Source organism: Xiphophorus hellerii, chromosome 15 (assembly GCF_003331165.1).
Source record: "Xiphophorus hellerii strain 12219 chromosome 15, Xiphophorus_hellerii-4.1, whole genome shotgun sequence".
NCBI lineage: Eukaryota > Metazoa > Chordata > Actinopteri > Cyprinodontiformes > Poeciliidae > Xiphophorus > Xiphophorus hellerii.
In genome coordinates, this window is record NC_045686.1 from 3,675,599 (window position 1) to 3,696,363 (window position 20,765).

Genomic DNA, 20,765 nt, shown 5'->3' on the forward strand with positions numbered 1-20,765 from the left:
CCTCTTTCTGTGGGAGTTTGTCTGTTCTCCCCGTGTTAGTGGAGGGTTTTCTCCGGGTGCTCCGGTTCCCCCCAGGATTTCAAAAATGATGTAAATTGGGGTGATTGACTATAATGTACATTGTCCTCAAGAAAGGTAGCATTAATTTCTAGAAAACTGAATTTGCAAACGGTTCAGATTAGAGAAACATAATGTCAGGTGAGAGTTGCTCTCCACAAGTTGCTCTCCATGGGTTGCTCTCCACAGGTTGCTCTCCACGGGTTGCTCTCCACAGGTTGCTCTCCACAGGTTGCTCTCCACAAGTTGCTCTCCACAAGTTGCTCTCCACAGGTTGCTCTCCACAGGTTGCTCTCCACAGGTTGCTCTCCACGGGTTGCTCTCCACAGGTTGCTCTCCACAAGTTGTCCTTTGTCACCAGTGTCTAGATGCAGTTAAAGTTTTGATGGGATCCGTTTTAGTGGCCTTAGCGTCGCGTCTCTGCTTTTTGCAGATGTGACGAGGTCCTATTGGCTTCAACAGCTGTGAGCAAATAAACTTTGTTGTCGGCCTAACAAGGCGAATGCCTGAACTGGAAAAGGAGTGGCCCTTGGTGGCCCTTGGTGGCCCTGCCCATTCAGATTTCTGGCTCCCCACAAGACAGACTATGAAGATACTTTGAACTAACCAATAGCATACAAAGCTAATGCTGATGTTACACCAGTGAGTCACTAAGGAGAGTCTTGAAGCTCAGTACAGATGGACAGAGTACAGAAAAGGTGTTGCAGTTTTTTCCAAATAATCATGTAAGTTGACTAATGTTGTTGTATCCACAAAATGTTGGCTAGATGATGACTAGTTAATTCATACCAATATATCATGAAATGCCTGTTAACATGAATATTAATGTTGCTGTTAACCCATGTAATATTCCCTGATAGATAGTTGTTGCCAGGAATAAACCCAGTTCTCTTTATTTTCTTTGCAAAAGTTGTCCTCACTGTTGCTTTTGATATATTTCAAAGAAATGTTTATTGTCACAACAGAAGGAGCAAAGAGTCGGAGAGGAGACAACAGACCAGAGGCCAGCAGCAGGACCATGATGTAGGATCTTCTGTTACCTGAGAATAATTTGCTTAAGACGAGCAAATTATTACTTAGTAATAATCTGCTTATTACTAAGATAAGTAATAAGCAAATTATTACTTATCATGCAGATAAGTAATAATTTGCTTATGCCCTAATTTTCACCCATACAAACACAAAACCAACACAATGCTTATGACCCACACAAATACAGGCTACAAGCACACAAATGTAGACACGTTGTGTGTCTGACCCACACAAAGACAAACACACACAATGTTACACAGCCACACACACAAACATATATTCCTACATAGCCTATATCTTACAAATTACACTAAGTTATAAAAATAGTCAAATAAACCTTACCTAGTAGATATGAATTCTCCCCTTGCCGGTTTTCAGGCTCAGATTCTGTCTGTGACACCCAGAGGAGGTGAAATGATCCCAGACGCTCCATTTCTTTTCTTTTTGTAAATATTTCTGACAAAATGTAACTGTCTAAAAGTCTGTTACGCAAATTCTTTGTTTAATTTTTAGCTTCACATTTAGATATGGAAAAAGTGTGAGTCACAAAAAAACCCAAGCAGTTTTGAATCTGAACTCAGATCCAGATCCGCACAGCATTCTGGGAGATGTAGGCAGAGGAATGACTTTAGCTGTTCTTCCTGACTCTCTCTTTCGTTACCTAGCAACGTAGTCATTCTTTGGTTACCTAGCAACGACCTTTTGCGTAACTTGCGCAGCAGCAGTTTCAGCTACCAGTTTGGTAGTATTTTGGATAATTAAATCAAAAGACTAATAAATAATTATCAATATTAACAATTATTGACAGACTGATGTGGAATACTTTTACTGCTATGAGTTTTTCAGCTTTATTGTCCAGCTTACATTCAATAGAGATCTAAAAAACTCGTTTCCTTCCCTTGTGAAGTGACGTTTACATACGTGGCTCTTGTTTATAGTCTGATTTAATGTCACACAGAGAGGAAATGCATGTTTCATTTTATGTCATATCGTCAAATACAATATGTCCTTGGAATTCATGAGACATAATTGAATACTGTAAGCCTTTCTTACGGTGTACATGGTACTTTCTGCTATAATGTAAGGCCTTCGTGAGGTTTTTCTATGCTATATCTCGTTGTGAAATATCTGAAGTGTTATATATATTTTTCTTTAGGACAGAAAAGCGTCACACACGTTTCACCTTTCTTAAAACACTAAAACTCTCAACACTTGTAGGTAAGGCAGAAGCTGCATTGCCATTAAAAAAGAGCAACAAAATCATCTCAACTTTGTTTTATTGGAGATTTTTCTACATTATTACAGTATTTACATTTACAACATAATTATCAAATATAATCATAGAGCTAACTGTTAGCATGATTAGTTTGATTATGAATTGATCATAAACAAACTGATGGAAAATAGGTTTCACTAAACCGAGAAATGAAACCTTCAGGTCCTTTCAGCAGTTCGGTTTCAAGTCGTTTTAAAGCGGTTAGCGCCATCTAGTGGACAGAATGCTGAACAGCATCACCTGACTGGGTTCATCCACCTGCGTTATCTTCAGGACTGTCAGACAATAGTTTCTAGTAATTAACGAAAAATAGAAATCTGTATTAATAATAATAATATGAAAAGGATGTTGTGTCAAATAATAAAGATTATTTTTGTATTTTGTTGAGAATAATTAATCTGTCCCCAGTTTCGGGATTCATAAGCTTTTATTTTGAAAGATGGGTAGAAAGTTTATCCATTAGCGGTTGGAGCATGGTATTTATTTACCTTGGTATTTCCTTATTTTAGGTTGTATTAAAAAATGAGGATCATTAAATGCTAGCTTTGGACAAAACCTTTGGATCCTTCCTCTTTTCCTTTTGCCCGGGATCGAGCGGCGTTCTCCATGAGCGACCCGCAACCGCGTGCTGTTAAAACGAAACAACAACAAAACGTGTTGACGTCACAGATCACGGAGTTTAATCTCATACAAAGCAATCGACAACAAAGCTGCAGAGGTACAGAGATATACATTTTATACAGACAAGAGAACAGACAACACGAAACACAAAAGACAGACAAAGGCGCCCAAAATGTGGAGGAAAAGATGGAAAAAAACCTCTCTTCTTTTTCTTAACACGGAATCTTAAAGTAAAAAGGTGTTTCCCTATTTAATATATGCAGGCAAGGCGTTCCGTTCTTTGACCAATCAGAAACTCCCTCAACACCCAGAGATCCTGGGACTCCCCCTATCTCAGCTCCGATGTCTGGCTTTTATCTAAGTCAAAGGGCGGACGACTTCGTCCTGGGCCGCGCCAGGTACGGGGAGAGGCGCCAAAGAGTCTGTAACTCCTATCAGAGTGTAAATTTTATAGCTTTGTGTCTGTCAGCGGGGGAGGAAAAAAGGCCCTGCTTTGGCCTGCTTCTTCAGCTGAATTCCCAAATGTTCAACAGAAAACTATTCCAAATTAAAGTGTTGGCTATACCTTTACACATGTCGTGGATTAGCTATATTAAGCACCAAACAATAATTATTTTCTTTACAGTTGCTACTACAATGTTAAAGTTATTAGTTTGAAATCTGCTACAAACAGGAAATTGATCTTACGTAAAATAATCAGAAAAGGTATTTAAATAAAACTAATTCCTCCTTTAATGACTAAGTTAGTGGGAAACTCAAAAATAATTTATGTTCTATTTTAATGTGTATTTTTTTACTGCTTACATTTTTGTCCAATTGCAACAAAATTATGACCTTTAACAATTTAATTGATTTTTTTCTTAAAATAACTGGGTTAGAAAACTATAGAGAATTTATTTTTTTAAATCTAACAAAAATCTTTAACATTTGAAATATATTTTAACAACACCTTTATGTTGTATGTAGAGTTAGAGAGCATAAATGTTTCCTTCCTTCCATGTAAATAGGAATCAGCTTGAGTGAAGGTTTAATGATCTTTATACTCTGCACATTTTAATGTTCCTTGCTTTCGTAAATATTTAACTATCTTTCATCTCCAATTTATTTGCTCAATATATTTTGGTTTTAGTTTTATATTTCATGCAGAAATAGGAAAGTAACATGGCCAGGCGGACTGATTGTGGCCAATAGTTTTATTTATTTAGTTAGTTTTAAAATGTGACATTTATTTAGCGACCCGATTCACACTCCATTCCAGTAGATGGCAGTAATGCTCATCTAAACTTGGCTTGGCGACCGCTTTAATTAGAAACACCTGCAGCCTCAGGTTCCCACGGGAAGCTTTTTACCTGCTTTGTTTGATGGAACTACTTTATACTTTGTACCCAGGTTATAAGAGCATTTATATATTAAAGATCTGTTTTTTGCTACAGATACGTGAAAGTCAAACATATTTCAGAAAATGTCATCAGTGAAAATGTCCAGATTTTCTCTCTGCTGATCAAAACTTCAAGAACTTTCTGCTTCTCCTCCGAAAAGTTGTAAATATCCTTGTATCCACGACAAGGTGAGCTTTGTAAATTATGAGGTCAAAAACTGTGTTTTTTCCCGTAGATTTGTAAAATGGCTTCTAATTCTACAGGTTACTGGTTAAAAGCTGAATCCTCTCAGGTGGATGACAGGGAACAGATTTTGACCCCTCAAACATTTAAAACTAATATTTTTAACATCTTTTATCATGGTGATTATTTATTTTGTTTTGCTGATTTTTGCTGCTTTTGTTTGTTGCAATGTTGTATTACCTTGATATTTATTCCAAAAAGGTGAACTTTTCTTATTTTCCTGCTTGTATTGTCAGGTTGTGTTCTCTGCATGTATTTAGGTAAAAATGATTTCTGATGTTCAGATAGGATTTCTCAATAATCGGGATGCTGAATGATTTGTTTCTCTGAGAGAACAATAAATGATTCAGAACGTTTATAAGTTAAAACAAATGCACTTTTACCACATTTTGTCTTCAGTCTAGAGTTTTCTTCCTGTAGCAGTTTGAGACAAAAGTTTCTTATCAGAATATTTCTGTCTTTCTAAATGTGCACAAGAAACGCCAACAGCAGGAACGTTAGGCTTTTGTTCTCATACATTTGTACATTTTGCTGAAGAACAAAACTTAAACAAACAAACTTTGCTGAAACTGGATCTGCATCCAAACCAGGTATGAACCGTTAACAGTCATAACATCTGTAAACAAACTGATCTGCTTAAAAGACTTTTTCTGCTCTCATGAAGGAAGTTTCTGTGATGTGTTTTAATCTCTTTGTTTTCTCTTCAGTGCTTTGTGTTCTGTTATCGCTGTAACAGTAAGTCGAACGATGTTTTCTTTTCTCGGCCTGCATCGGATTAGACTTTGGACCGAACTTCATTCAACATGACGCGGCACCTTTGGCAACCTGCCCACCCTAAAGCTAAATGTTTTTGCAGAATCAAACAGCAAAGCTCAAATGTTTCTCATTTTCCTGCATCAGAGAAACATCTCAACTCCATAGTCAGAAAAGTACAATAATATTCAGCATTTTTGCGTTTGCATTGAAACTTATGCTTGTGATCAAAGTAATCTATTCTTTGTAGGAAGAGGAAAATAAAATCAAGTCATTTATATGTTTAATGAGGATTTTAATCATTTTTTAGATATTCCAAACATTGAATTTCTGTCATTAAATCCCCGTTGCTTTATTTTTATTTTTCAGCCTTCAGTCTGACATTTAAATGTTCCAGCTTGCAGCACTGTGGTGCTTTCGCAGCAGAATCATTTCCTCAGTCTTCTGTGGACGCTGCACGCCTGCGTCAAGCTCAGGGCTCATGTTCAACAGTTCTTCACTAAACCAAAGTACAATGAAGCCCAGCAGAGGGGAAATGAGATGGAGGAAGTCTGCGGTCGCCCTGCAGTCAGCAGGAAGCATCAGTGAACCCACAATGGAGCCCGGCAACGAAAAACCCCATAGCAACGGTTGAAGTCTGCTGTTCAACAGGACAGGTGGAAAAATCGATTCTAATCGTACATAAAGGATCAAACTGAACACTTTCCTTTTAGGTTTTTTGTGCCTTTCCTGCCTATTGGACCTTTAACTCTGGTGGAGAATAGAAGATAATCCAAGAATCTCCCAAATATAGTAAATTAGAGAATATTCTCTAAAATATCTCAATAATGCTGCAAATGAAACAAAATGGATTGAATCAAAAGTCATTTTGTTAAACTAAAGACTCTGAGCTCAGAACACAGTTCATTGTTCCTCTTTTTTTTAAAATCTCTGATAAGGAATGTTTTAATGGAAATATTTATGGATATAAATATTTTTCTTCTTGGTTGTAAACCAGAGGATATGTTTATAACCCCACTCTGTCAGGTTCTCTGAACATTTAGAGAGGCTGTGTGTCTCTGACCTCCAGCTGTTTCCAGAAGCTTCATCTGAGCGGAAATCATCCAGGAAGTCTGGGAATGAAGCTGCTCTCTGCTGGACTGGGGCGGAGATGCGGTTCTGCCAGGTACGGACCCAGTAAAGTTTGAGCCGCCGGGTTAAATTTGTGTAGATCTGACCCTCAGGAATCCACAGAGGAACATCCTCCTGAACCAGCCGGTTTATACGCCCAGATTTTACAAAGTACGTTCAGGCTAACACAGGAAACAGTTTCTATATGCGTTTTTATTCCCAAAATGGGAAACACTAATAAAGGAACGCTGATTCACCTCTGTTCCTCTTTGTAGGCATAAAATTAACTCTTTAGCAAATATTTTTTTGTATCTATTTTAAAGACTTTCCAGAAAGCTGACTTGTTTCAGTGTTGCTCTACACTTACGGGTCCATGTTGATCTCAATGTTATGGCACTCGGTGCTTTGACTTGGTGACTTTTCACTTTTTATTTTCGGCAGCTTTGTGCTTCCATACTTGTGGATAAACAAGGAGCAGGAGGGTGAACAAACAGGAATTGGTTTTTGACCTGGATTATGCTGAGCGGTGAAGACGCATGTTCTCCAGGATTCTCCACGCTCTTTTTCTGGAGTGTTGCATTTCAAAAATACGGTATGTTTGTCCTTCTTTTTTTTGACGATGTATATTTTATCTTTATATGATTAAAAAACAAAAACAGTGAGTATATGGAGATAATGTGGTTATTCCCAGCAATCAAATATAATGTTATTTTCTAAAATTGAACTTACATCAGATTTGTTGTTGCTGATCTAGACAGAAATGATAAACGTATTTTATTTTGGAGCGACATCCAGAGGAAATGAAGCTGCGGTCCAGTTTGACGTTACACCCGAGGTAACGGCGACTTTCATCATAGTGACGTCCACACAGACCAGACATCATGTTGAACTTTACACTCCACAACCAAACACCATTTCAGTTTGTTCAGATTAGTTGCTGGTTCTACTCTACCATTGGTTTAAGACACACTCTTACATAAAATAAACATGTTTCCACCACAGCTTACTGCAAGGAGCGGCCATATTGAAACTCAAAGTCAGCCTTACAAGTCGTAACTGGGGCAAGCTGGCGTTGCTCCCTGTTGAATAGTGGGAAATCCAGCTTGTGAGGGCGATCTGCTTGATTTTACCAACTGGGATGTTGGATTTTCCCAATACAACTGGAACGCAGCATGAGTCCCCATGTATGAAGAGTATGTTAATTTAGCAACCCAGAAAACGGCATATAATTGCCATTGGACACTAATAACAAATCCGCCTGTTCTGCTTCCATTTTCTGGGTTTAATAGATGCACTAACTCTAGAACTGTTTGGTCAAATGTTTGTGAAAAATGTTTCATTTAAATCTTGTGAGGTATAAGCATTTCCCATAACTACCATGTATAATAAATGATACTAACAAGGTTTTATAACGGCTGGTATTGAGATTAACAAAGCAACTACAAATGAAACAATAAATGAGAAGCTTGTCATTAGTCAAAGCCAGTTTAGTTGGTAATATTTTAGAAAGAAGTTTATGAAGGCTGCTATAAAATGAACCAATTACAAACATGACATTTTGGGTGCCTGACTTTTATTTAACGCTAAGAGCTGAAATGTTGTTATATATCAAATAAAGTTTATAGCTGCATTTTTAACAGTAAACTGCTGCCTAATGGTTTTTTGTGGATACAGCATAAAAAATGACCAAAACAGAAGTGAAAGATGTTAAACGTATTGAGATCTTAAAGGGAGACGTTTGTTTCGTCGTTGTGAGCAGTTGTGGTGTTGCTGTGAAGACGGATCCTGATGCAGCAAACGTTTTCACCAAACCACTTCCCTCTTCGCTTCTCATGAAGGCCGAGTACAAATTTGAAGCAAGTTTCATTAAAGCTTTTCAACCTTTTTTCTAACTGTGTTTTACCTGCTGCTGTTGCGTGATGCATGTTTTACTCAATGCTAAATCTGCAAAGACTCTTTGGAAAACTTTTGTTTATTTGAAAACTTTTGCTTCACTTTCAGTTCACTTTTCCTTTCTAGCTGTGAGAAACGCCTCTGTCTCTCATGTGCTTTGTGGCTGAACACAATGTTCACCAAATGGCTTAAATATAATTTTTACACGTTTACTTACTTGGTAATGTTAAAATATATTAACACTTAATGCAGGTTAATCTGTTCTTTAAAAGAAATGAAGCCTAAATTAACATGAGATGAGGAAGTATCACCTCTCTAACAGGAAGTACAGATGCCCTTCAACAAAATGCTTGTACCAGACGCTTTATTTAGTCAGAACAAGGACGACGAGGCGTCGATGAGCAATGGCTGAACTAAAATGGATTAAAGTTAATTTATTTCTAATCCTGGGGCTTCAGTTTATTGGTAAGAACATATAGAAATATTTACTGTCTCAGAAAATATAGCTGGGTATCAGATCTAATTCTAGATGCTAAATTCAGTAAACTGATGTTATATTTACACTTTTATGTATTAGAAATGAGCTGTTTTCTGTTATTAAACACGAGAATTGAACAATGCATCAGTTGGTTGACCTGAATCATCTTGAAATGTTTAGATTTATGCATTTTAAAAGTATTTTTCAGCGTCTTTTTTTTTTTTTTAACCCAACAGTGTGTGCAGGTGGATCATCTGTTTTCATAAGATCTGGGGATGATATGGTTTTGTCTTGCCAACATGTGATAAGTGGTCAGATAAACTGTAATGGTACCACATGGCTCTATAGTACCACCAGAGGCTCAGTAGAACTGGTTACACTGGGAAAGGTTAAAAATGTTCAGAGTAAATCTAACAGACTGAGTGTTGCAGCAAACTGTTCTCTGGTAATGAGGAACATCACAGTGAAGGATGCTGGTTATTATAATTGCCAACAATATAAATCTGAAGCTGAACCCAGTAAACACATTCTGGTTCATCATTCTGGAGTTTCTCTGTCTGTTGTTCACAGTGAGTATGAATATGAAGTCATTTTTCTCTTCTACACTTTATCACTGTTGTATCTATTTTAAAGATTGAGCTCAATAGTAGCCAGACTGTCCTATTTTGTCTAATTTGTGTAAAATTTCTCTTCCAATATCTTATTTCTTGACCAGTGAGTGAGCAGAAGGTTACAGATGTGGTGACATTAACCTGCTCTGTGGAGACGCTTGATCAGTGTGAATACAGAGTGAAATGGCTGACTGACTGTTGTACTGGGAATATCGCTTCGATCAACTGTACAACCCAACACTCTGGCTGCTCTGCTGCAGTTTGTTTTATAGAGGATTCCTACACACAGAGGTGTGAGTTCCAGTGTGAAGTCACAGACAGTGAAACCAAACAGATCTTCAACTTCAACCATCAGTCCACAGAAGATAAATCAGGTGAGAAAAGTTTTTGCTTCAGACTGAACAAAATAATCAGAAATACTTAATTTCATCTGGTTTGATGTTTGCATGTATTTTTTTCTCATTCAGATTGAAAACATAAACCTAATAACTTCCTGGTTTTGTCCATTTATTTGCATGCAGGTAAAACTTCATGCAACCCAACAAGAAAACCGTTTGATACCACAACATCAGATCCAGCCACAAAACTTACAAACGTTCTCCTGTCAAATGAAGGTAATGAAACATTAACCATAAACTCCACCACAGCACTGAGTTCTGATAGTCAAAGAACCATTTGGTTCTTCTCATCATTGTCTGTTACCAGGACATTTCTTTCCACATAAAGGCGACACATGCTTGTTCAGTCAGGATCTTGTGTGAAATGTAAACATGTCAACATCCTACACTAATGGCCAACTAAGAACAAGCATTCAGAGGAAATTATTATATGCAGCCATTTAAAAATATATATTTTTACCATTTAACCAACAGAACCATTTCATATGTTTGTTTCATTAATTATGCTTATAAACTATAAGGAAAAAGTAAAAACTAAAGCTGATCTAAAGTGTAACTTTTCATTAAGCTCCATCAGGAGCTCCCTACATTGCTGCTGCTGTGGTCTTAGTCGCACTCTTGACAGTTGCTGGGATTGTCATCAGATGGAGAACTAAACGTGAGAACATAAAACTTTAAATATTAAAATCAACAAGTGTTTTAACTGGATGTTAAAGTCGAGCCTGATGACTGTGCAGGAAACATGAAGCAGGTGCATGTCTATGCTGTGAGTATCACTTTTATAGCCAATTACACTATTCCTCTTTTTGAAAGCAGTTATTAATCAGCCTGTTTCTTTTCGTGGTTCAGGAAGTGAATCCAACTGTTCCAGTATCTACCACCAACCAGGAAACCAGCAGAGACAACGTGAGAACACACACAGCGCAAAGAAACCTCTGCTAATCATGAAAACCAGAAACATGAGTTTCATGACTACAGATATTAAGATTACTGTTCAAAAACTCATAAAGCATCTAGAGTTTGATGTGTGCCTCTTTTAAAATAAACTGTTAAATTAGAAACGACTGTAGCAAAATAAACCTGTCAAAGTTACTCTTCATGTCTCAGATGTTAAACTAAATGTTTCTTCTGCAGGTGGAGGATGAAGATGGTGTCTACTACTCCACCATCAGTGAAACTCCAGTCAGGTTTAATGTAAGTGTGATGCTAGTCAGTAAGATGTTCTTTGCTCCTCGTCTCAATCTGACTGAAAGTTTTCACTCTGCTCCTCATTTTATCAGACTTGAATTTAAACTAAAGATTTTGACATTTCTTGTTGTTTCAAACCCACCAATGTTTGGAGTTTGTTTCAGTACATTGAGAGGAGGAAATCAACATCACATTCTTATGATAATATTCCTTATTTACATTATATAATATTGTAATTTCACGTTTTTCATCAATTTCACCTGAAAGCCAAATATTCTTAACTTTTTCGAAGTAGTGTCTGCTTCAGCTGGTTTTACATAAGAGACTCCTGTGACAGCAGCACTACAGCAAAAAAAAAAAAAAACGCAGATATGCAGAGAGTTGGTATTAGTGAAACATGAAATCTTTATTTTTGCAAACTTGTTTGCTCCACATGTCGGTGTGTCACGTTATGTGATTTTGTCTGGAAAAACAAACAGAAATTGATAAGTTGGAGCTAAATAGGATAAAAATAAAAGATAAAAAACTTGAAGCAGCTGTTAACATTTGTCAGGTTTTTGTGAATCAAACAGGAAGTATCTTATACCTTTTTATTTTTTATTTTTCTCCAGGTTGTTGGTGAAAGGGACGACATGACCTACAGCACTGTGGGAGCTCCAGGCCCGCCTGCTGCAGCGTTTACTGATCCCAACGGCCTCTACTCTCTCCTCACCGCTCCAGGCAAATAGGTTGGAATGAGACTTTAATAAAACTTTTCTGTTAAATTGGTATCATGTAAGTTCCAGATGTTGGTGGTTCTGAGTGACTCTTGTATCTCTCTTTGTTTTAAAACGAATTGGAAAATTTTGTCGGACATTTGCTTTTATCAGTTTCCTGTATTTTTTCCCCTCCCATCCAGGGGGTCTTTTGTGGGTTCTAGTGTCCCTTATATGAAAGTAAGCTGACAGGAACGGGGGATGAAGAGAGGAGAAGACATTTTAGTTTCATCTCAAATGGGTTTTTCTTCAGTTGCAGAATGATGATGATTTTTATGAACTGTGAAAAGACTGGAGACTGTTTTGGTTTCTGTCTAAATCCTGTGATCAACAACATCAAATCCACAATAAAGTTCCCAAAATCCCAAACTGCACTTTGCATCAAATCTTCATTTTATTTTGTAATTTATTTTTGTATTTATTTGTTTATTTTACACATTTTTTTTCCTTCTATAACATTATATTCATTAATATTAGTTACATTAGACCCACCTGCCTTAACTGTAACACCTCCACCACCAAATGCTGGTCTGGTAACAGCATGACGCTCGCATTGACGACTCTAACATTATTGAAGATCATTATTTCTGATCAATGTGAATCGACTTTCATCAGAGAAAAGCACTGAGGCTGGCCGGTCCCTTTTCTGGCATGAATGTTCCCAGGTTGTGGAAGACGATGGCGCCTGTTCATGGCGGTGAGGTCAGGTATCCATGCAGGTTGTCTAGGACACCAATGATGATGTAAACAGTTTCAAATGTTCTGGTTTGACACTTGGGTCCCTCTTACCTTCATTAAATGGGCCAGACGTTGAGTTGAATTCACCTTCTGGTTCTATCAGGTTCTGTTCGCAACAAAGCTGTCATCAGTGTGCGATGTGTCCACTTCTCTTTCTGTGGCTCTTCTAGTCTCTCTGTATCTATGTTATAATCTGCTGTTGACGCTGTAAGCTCAGCTTCCGTCTGAGAACTTCCTGTTTGTTGCCATCCAGTGACGAGGTCCTGATGATTTCGCTTTATGACGGTGAGAAACGCCTCTGTTTCTGTTGTGCTTCATAGTTGAACACAATGTTCACAAATAGGCATTAAGATGCATTTTAGCATGTTTAGATCTTATTAGCAAAGTCAAATATGCCTATAGTTAATTAAGATTAATCACTAAAGTAAGAAGCAACTTAAAATATACATTTTGTGTGTTATTTCCTAACATAATGAGGATGTGAGAAAGTAACACCTCTTTTATCACGGAAGTACAGATGACCTTCAATAGCTGCCAGTGTCGGTTTAGTTCATTAGAACAAGAAAGACGGAAGCATCAAGGAGCAATGGCTGAACTAAAATGGATTAAAGTTCATTTATTTCTGTTCCTGGGGCTTCAGTTTACTGGTAAGTATATAAAGAAATATTTAAATGGCTCAGAAAATATAGCTGCTCATAATCATAACAAGGAAATGTTTTATTTATATTGCTACCACAAGTCAGTCATTTTCTGTCATTGAACATCTGAAATATGTCTGCAAGCTTCCAGTTAAATTGAATGATCTTGAAATGTTCAAGTTTGTGTATTTATGTATTTTTTACTGTCTGTTTTTGTCAACAGTGTGCACAATAACTGGATCATCTGTTTTCATAAGATCTGGGGATGATACGGTTTTGTCTTGCCAACATGTGATAAGTGGTCAGATAAACTGTAATGGTACCACATGGGTCAATAGTACCACCAGAGGCTCAGTAGAACTGGTTACACTGGGAAAGGTTAAAAATGTTCAGAGTAAATCTAACAGACTGAGTGTTGCAGCAAACTGTTCTCTGGTAATGAGGAACATCACAGTGAAGGATGCTGGTTATTATAATTGTCAACAATATAAATCTGAAGCTGAACCCAGTAAACACATTCTGGTTCATCAGTCTGGAGTTTCTCTGTCTGTTGTTCACAGTGAGTATGAATATGAAGTTATTTTTCTCTTCTACACTTTATCACTGTTTTAAAGATTGAGCTCAATAGTAGCCAGACTGTCTATTGTATAATTGTATAATTTATGTAAAATTTTTCTTCCAATATCTTATTTCTTGACCAGTGAGTAAACAGAAGGTTACAGATGTGGTGACATTAACCTGCTCTGTGGAGACGCTTGATCAGGGTGAATACAGAGTGAAATGGCTGACTGACTGTTCTACTGGGAATATCGCTTCGATCAACTGTACAACACAACACTCTGGCTGCTCTGCTGCAGTTTGTTTTATAGAGGATTCCTACACACAGAGGTGTGAGTTCCAGTGTGAAGTCACAGACGGTGAAACCAAACAGATCTTCAACTTCAACCATCAGTTCACAGAAGATAAATCAGGTGAGAAATGTTTTTGCTTCAGACTGAATAAAATAATCAGAAATACTTAATTTCATCTGGTTTGATGTTTGCATGTATTTTGTTTTTCTCATTCAAATTGAAAACATGAATCTAATAACTTCCTGGTTTTGTCCATTTATTTGCATGCAGGTAAAACTTCATGCAACCCAACAAGAAAACCGTTTGATACCACAACATCAGATCCAGCCACAAAACTTACAAACGTTCTCCTGTCAAATGAAGATAATGAAACATTAACCATAAACTCCACCACAGCACTGAGTTCTGATAGTCAAAGAACCATTTGGTTCTTCTCATTATTGTCTGTTACCAGGACATTTCTTTCCACATAAAGGCGACACATGCTTGTTCAGTCAGGATCTTGTGTGAAATGCAAACATGTCAACATCCTACACTAATGGCCAACTAAGAACAAGCATTCAGGAGAAATTATTATATGCAACCATTTAAAAAACTATATTTTTACCATTTAACCAACAGAACCATTTCATATGTTTGTTTCATTAATTATGCTTTCAACTATAAGGAAAAAGTAAAAACTAAAGCTGATCTAAAGTGTAACTTTTCATTAAGCTCCATCAGGAGCTCCCTACATTGCTGCTGCTGTGGTCTTAGTCGCACTCTTGACAGTTGCTGGGATTGTCATCAGATGGAGAACTAAACGTGAGAACATAATACTTTAAATATTAAAATCAACAAGTGTTTTAACTGGATGTTAAAGTCGAGCCTGATGACTTTGCAGGAAACGTGAAGCAGGTGCATGTCTATGCTGTGAGTATCACTTTTATAACCAATTACACTATTCCTCTTTTTGAAAGCAGTTATTAATCAGCCTGTTTCTTTTCGTGGTTCAGGAAGTGAATCCAACTGTTCCAGTATCTACCACCAACCAGGAAACCAGCAGAGACAATGTGAGAACACACACAGCGCAAAGAAACCTCTGCTAATCATGAAAACCAGAAACATGAGTTTCATATAAGATAAGATAAATCTTTATTGTCATTGTCACAAGGACAACGAAATTCAAAGGGTGCCATCAGTCGGTGCACATGCCCAAAAACAAAAAATAACTGTCTCACAATTCACACACAACGCAAGAATCAACAAACAACTGGCAAAAAAATAAATAAAAAATAAGAACAGCCACATTCTCACATACTTCAATCATGATGATTAATGGTTGTTTTTGATTGCATTTAGTTTTGTTATGGCTATCGGGTAGAAACTGTCTCTGAGACGGTTGGTTCTTGTTCTGGTTGCTCTGTATCTTCTGCCTGAAGGCAGCAGTGTGAACAGAGAATGTCCGGGGTGAGAAGTGTCCTTTGTGATGTGTTGTGCTTTTCTTAGACAGCGGTCGCTGTGCAGGTCCTCCAGTGAGGGGAGAGGGCAGCCAATGATTTTTTGGGCTGTATTCACAACCCTTTGGAGAGCTTTCCTTTGAGCCGTAGTGCTGCTGTTATACCATACGCAGATACAGTAGGTCAGTATGCTCTCTATGGAGCACTTGTAGAAGGACACCAGCAGCTTCTCCTTGATGTTGTTCCTCCTGAGAACCCTCAGGAAGTACAGTCTTTGCTGGGCCTTTTTTTATCAGCTCGAAGGTGTTCATGTTCCATGTGAGGCCCTGCTCAATGTGGACCCCCAGGAAACGGAAATCAGCTACCCTCTCCACACATTTTCCCCCAATGGTTAGTGGTGTAATGTCCGTTTTATTCCTCCTGTAATCTATTATGAGTTCTTTTGTCTTTGAGTTGTTGAGGAGCAGATTGTTCTCCCTGCACCACTGCAACAGCCGCTCCACCTCACCCCTGTAGGCGGACTCGTCGCCTCCTGAGATGAGCCCCACCACTGTGGTGTCATCAGCAAACTTGATGATGGTGTTGCTGTGGTGGGCAGAGGTGCAGTCGTATGTGTACAGACAATAGAGCAGGGGGCTCAGCACACAGCCCTGTAGAGAGCCAGTACTAAGGCTGAGGGCAGTGGATGTATGTTTCCCCACCCTAACTCTCTGCTGTCGGTTGGTCAGGAAGCTCATAATCCACATGCAGGTGGAGTGAGGGAGGCCCAGGTCCCCCAATTTGTCCACCAGTCTGTGAGGGAGGATGGTATTAAAAGCAGAGCTGTAGTCTACAAAGAGCATCCGCACATAGCTCCCCTGCTGCTCCAGATGTGACAGAGCAGCATGGAGGGCTGTGATCACAGCGTCCTCTGTGGATCTGTTGGCTCTGTAGGCGAACTGGTGGTGGTCAAAGCCAGGAGGGAGAAGTGCTGTGATGTGACCCCGGACCAGTTTTTCAAAACACTTCGTCACCACAGGGGTTAGTGCCACTGGCCGGTAGTCGTTGAGGCAGGAGATGTGAGGTTTCTTGGGTATGGGGACTATGGTGGAAGATTTCAGGCAGGATGGGACTGTAGACAGGGCTAGGGACTGGTTGAAGATCCTGGTGAAGACTCCAGCCAGCTGATCGGCGCAGTCTTTCAGGACACGTCCAGGGACGCCATCAGGTCCAGCAGCCTTCCTTGTGTTGACAGCCCGCAGTGTGCGCCTCACCTCGTGCTCCTCTACAACGAGGGGTGTGGTGTTGTGGGTCGCTTGGTGTAGTGTGGCTGCCTCTGTTGGCTTCACCTCAAAGTGGGCAAAGAAGAGGTTCAGCTCCTCTGCCAGCGTGGCGTCGCCTTCCGCAGCTGCGAGGTTGGTCCTGTAGTTGGTGAGATGCTGGATTCCCTGCCACACCTGCCTGCTGTTGTTACTGTCAAGGTAGCCCTCTATCCTCCTCCTGTAGTCAGACTTAGCCATTCTGATGCCGCTCTTCAAGTTAGCTCGGGCTGTACTGTAGACGGTCCTGTCCCCAGACCTGAAGTTGGTATTCCTGGTCTTTAGCAGTCGCTGGACCTCCTGAGTCATCCAGGGCTTCTGGTTTGGGAAGACCCGGATGCGTTTATCCACAGCTACAGTGTCAATACAGTACTTGATGTAGCACATATATTAAGATTACTGTTCAAAAGCTCATAAAGCATCTAGAGTTCGATGTTTGCTTCTTTTAAAATAAACTGCTAAATTAGAAACGACTGTAACAAGATAAACTTGTCAAAGTTACTCTTCATGTCTCAGATGTTAAACTAAATGTTTCTTCTGCAGGTGGAGGATGAAGATGGTGTCTACTACTCCACTATCAGTGAAACTCCAGTCAGGTTTAATGTAAGTGTGATGCTAGTCAGTAAGATGTTCTTTACTCCTCGTCTCAGTCTGACTGAAAGTTTTCACTCTGCTCCTCATTTTATCAGACTTGAATTTAAACTAAAGATTTTGACATTTCTTGTTGTTTCAAACCCACCAATGTTTGGAGTTTGTTTCAGTAGCACCACAGCCCAAAAAATGTGCAGATATGCAGAGAGTTGGTATTAGTGAAACATGAAATCTTTATTTTTGCAAACTTGTGTTTGCTCCACATGTCGGTGTGTCACGTTATGTGATTTTGTCTGGAAAAACAAACAGAAATTGATAAGTTGGAGCTAAATAGGATAAAAATAAAGATAAAAAACTTGAAGCAGCTGTTAACATTTGTCAGATTTTTGTGAATCAAACAGGAAGTATCTTATACCTTTTTGTTTTTTATTTTTCTCCAGGTTGTTGGTGAAAGGGACGACATGACCTACAGCACTGTGGGAGCTCCAGGCCCGCCTGCTGCAGCGTTTACTGATCCCAACGGCCTCTACTCTCTCCTCACCGCTCCAGGCAAATAGGTTGGATTGAGACTTTAATAATACTTTTCTGTTAAATTAATAACATGTAAGTTCCAGATGTTGGTGGTTCTGAGTGACTCTTATATCTCGCTTTGTTTTAAAATGCATTGGATAATTTTGTCTGACATTTGCTTTTATCAGTTTCCTGTATTTTTATCAGCTGCATCAATAAAATAGTTTGTTGTCGTTACATGGGTATTACAGTCACTAATGTATACTTCTGTAGTTTTGTAGATATCTGAAAGCTGATTATAATAACTAGAAACTAAAGAGAAGCATTAGATTATTACACTCAGATGACACATTTACTACTTCCTGTTTAACAGCCATCAAGCAGCCGAGTCACACTTACTGCTCCCTGGAGTTACCAGAAGTACTAATGTTTTATTTCTTCCTTTCTTTCTTCTTCTTTTGCACCATATGATCATGCTCTACTTAATTTTATGTAACTTCATCACTTCTCTAGTTCAGCTGCAGGTTTATGAAGTTATTGAAATGAGAAAAATCATCAGAATTTGCAATATAACACATTTCTGAGAAACAAACTTATTTACTCAGCTGCATGATTGAAAACACAACATATTAATCATTATTTTAATTGCTTTATTGTGTAATTAATAAATTCACTGCTTAGCCTTTTGTCATAGCCACATTTTCAAGAATAATTCATCCAGTAGGAGGCACTGTTGAGTAAGATATTAATGCACCTTATAGAGGTCATCGGCAACAGATATAGAAAATCTCATAATGAGAAGTTTTTTTTTGTTTTTTTTGTTTTTTTCTGAGTGGCAGAGACGGGCTTCCATTAAAAAACAGTGAGTAAAAACTGAAGCGATGATTTATGTTTTTAGTTGACCACATAAATATAGATTTTTACATTTCTCAATGTTTTAACTTGACATGTTGTTACATTTAATTTGAATTAGATTAATATTTTTAGGATGTCTCTAATATAAATCTGTATAGTTTCAGGACTCTTCACTCATATTCTCCAGTTTTTTAAAATGATCTGTTAATAAAATGATTTTAGTTTCATCTCAAATGGATTTTTCTTCAGTTGCAGAATGATGATTATTATGAACTGTGAAAAGACTGGAGACTGTTTTGGTTTCTGTCTAAATCCTGTGATCAACAACATCAAATCCACAATAAAGTTCCCAAAATCCCAAACTGCACTTTGGATCAAATATTCATTTTATTTTATAATTATATTCATTACACACAAGAGGGCAGTATAGAGCCAGAATCAATAATTGTTATCTGGTTTTAAATAGTCAGACAGAAACTTGTTCTGTTTCGCTCCAGTTTGTAACCACAGAGATGCTTTTACTGATGTAAACAGTTTCAAATGTTCTGGTTTGACACTTGGGTCCATCTTACTTTCATTAAATGGGCCAGACGTTGAGTTGAATTCACCTTCTGGTTCTATCAGGTTCTGTTCACAACAAAGCTGTCATCAGTGTGCGATGTGTCCACTTCTCTTTCTGTGGCTCTTCTAGTCTCTCTGTATCTATGTTATAATCTGCTGTTGACGCTTTAAGCTCAGCTTCAGCCTGAGAACTTCCTGTTTGTCGCCGTCCAGTGACGAGATCCTGTTGACCAGAGGTTGCTTGTTGTCTTGGTCACATGACAGAATGTGAGCAGCATGATGACTATTAAAAAACCAACTATTATGAAAGCAGGAAATGCATTAGTTGACTCACGGACTGAACAGTTGATGTGAATTTTGGACTTAAGCTCATAGTTGGAGAACAACAAGTTGTGAAAAAATCTCCTGAAACATTGAAAAGCTGGATACATGCATACAAAAATTTAGAAAAGGTCACACTAAAGTCACCTATAGAGGTCATAGTTCACTATAGTTACTCTTGATATTTTACTCTCTGAATATCCCATTTTGTAAATGAACAAAGCAGCTGCTAACAGATCACAATTACTTTTTGTCAATTTGTAAAATATTAAAAATAACAGGCGAGTTAGGAATGTAAAACTGTTGATCTTAAAACTCTAAAGTTTCTCGTTGTTTTAACACTTTTCCTTTTTTGAAAACCAGCAAAGCTGTGAGGTGAACCACTTTCTCACCAAATGACTTCCCCCTTCATGTGAATGTCTGAGTTAAAAGTAGAAACAAGTTGTGCTAAAACTTCACCTTAAACTTTCTGCTTTACTTGCTGCTATTGTAACTTTTACATGAATTTGATTTCAATGCTGAGTCTACAAAGACTGACTGTTAAACTTTTCTCTTAAAGAACTTCTAAACATTCAGTTTAGTTCACTTCCGCTTTATGACGGTGAGAAACGCCTCTGTTTCTGATGTGCTTTGTGGTTGAACACAATGTTCACAAAAAGGCATTAAGATGCATTTTAGTGTGTTTAGATCTTAGCAAAGTAAAATATGAATGTGAGAGTTAAAATGTCTAATTTTAGCTCAGACATTCATCTGAGAACTGAAGAGGGAAGTGCTTTGATGAGAATGTGGGCAGCAGCAGAGAGCTGCTGGTTTTCACAGCAACAAGCATCAAAAACCTAAAACTATTTTTAAACAACAATAAGAAAACTTCATATCTTGATTTTTCACATTGTTAAGATTAAGTGAGTCTCATGTTGTTCTCTAATAAAAGTTGACTCATGCTGAGAAGAAGTAATGACCGCTAACGATGTTTCAGACATTAGTGAGAGAGATATGCATCAACCACTGTTATGTTGGGAAATTCATCATTGATCATCTGAATGCTTTTTTGAGACCTTGAAACATTTAAGTGTTCTGAAATCTTTACCACAGTCATTTCCATGCATCTGCTGTTAAAAAAGTTTCCCATTCTTTCACTCTCTGCCGTTAAAACTTTTAGTTTTGCTTTT

At 38.1% G+C, this 20,765-nt stretch overlaps 1 protein-coding gene and 1 long non-coding RNA gene across 3 annotated transcripts; both read left to right on the forward strand.

Moving 5' to 3' along the window:
- The first annotated feature begins 4,309 nt into the window (after positions 1–4,309).
- LOC116734626 (uncharacterized) lies at positions 4,310–7,288 on the forward strand. The gene is made up of 3 exons (XR_004342246.1): positions 4,310–6,017; positions 6,388–6,526; positions 6,913–7,288. It is a non-coding gene; the product is annotated as an uncharacterized LOC116734626 (long non-coding RNA).
- Positions 7,289–8,627: 1,339 nt separating this feature from the next.
- On the forward strand, positions 8,628–13,507 carry LOC116734625 (uncharacterized). Of its 2 annotated transcripts, XM_032586115.1 has the most exons (10): positions 8,628–8,829; positions 9,079–9,411; positions 9,558–9,827; positions 9,975–10,067; positions 10,420–10,509; positions 10,589–10,617; positions 10,701–10,757; positions 10,986–11,045; positions 11,651–13,179; positions 13,394–13,507. In XM_032586115.1, the coding sequence occupies exons 1-9, from the start codon at positions 8,769–8,771 to the stop codon at positions 11,765–11,767; spliced, it is 1,110 nt and encodes a 369-aa protein (XP_032442006.1). In that variant the 5' UTR covers positions 8,628–8,768; the 3' UTR covers positions 11,768–13,179; positions 13,394–13,507. The 2 variants fall into 2 exon arrangements, with proteins under 2 accessions (XP_032442006.1, XP_032442004.1); XM_032586113.1 differs by having other exon boundaries at positions 8,628–9,411.
- Positions 13,508–20,765: the final 7,258 nt, after the last annotated feature.

What these genes read in the sequence shown, in the direction of transcription:
- LOC116734625 (XM_032586113.1), top strand. Translation starts at nt 8,982, where the DNA reads ATGCATCAGTTGGTTGACCTGAATCATCTTGAAATGTTTAGATTTATG. An exon ending in CGTTCTCCTGTCAAATGAAG is followed by an intron (nt 10,068 to 10,419) that starts GTAATGAAACAT and finishes CTTTTCATTAAG; the next exon opens with CTCCATCAGGAGCTCCCTAC. An exon ending in AAACTCCAGTCAGGTTTAAT is followed by an intron (nt 11,046 to 11,650) that starts GTAAGTGTGATG and finishes ATTTTTCTCCAG; the next exon opens with GTTGTTGGTGAAAGGGACGA.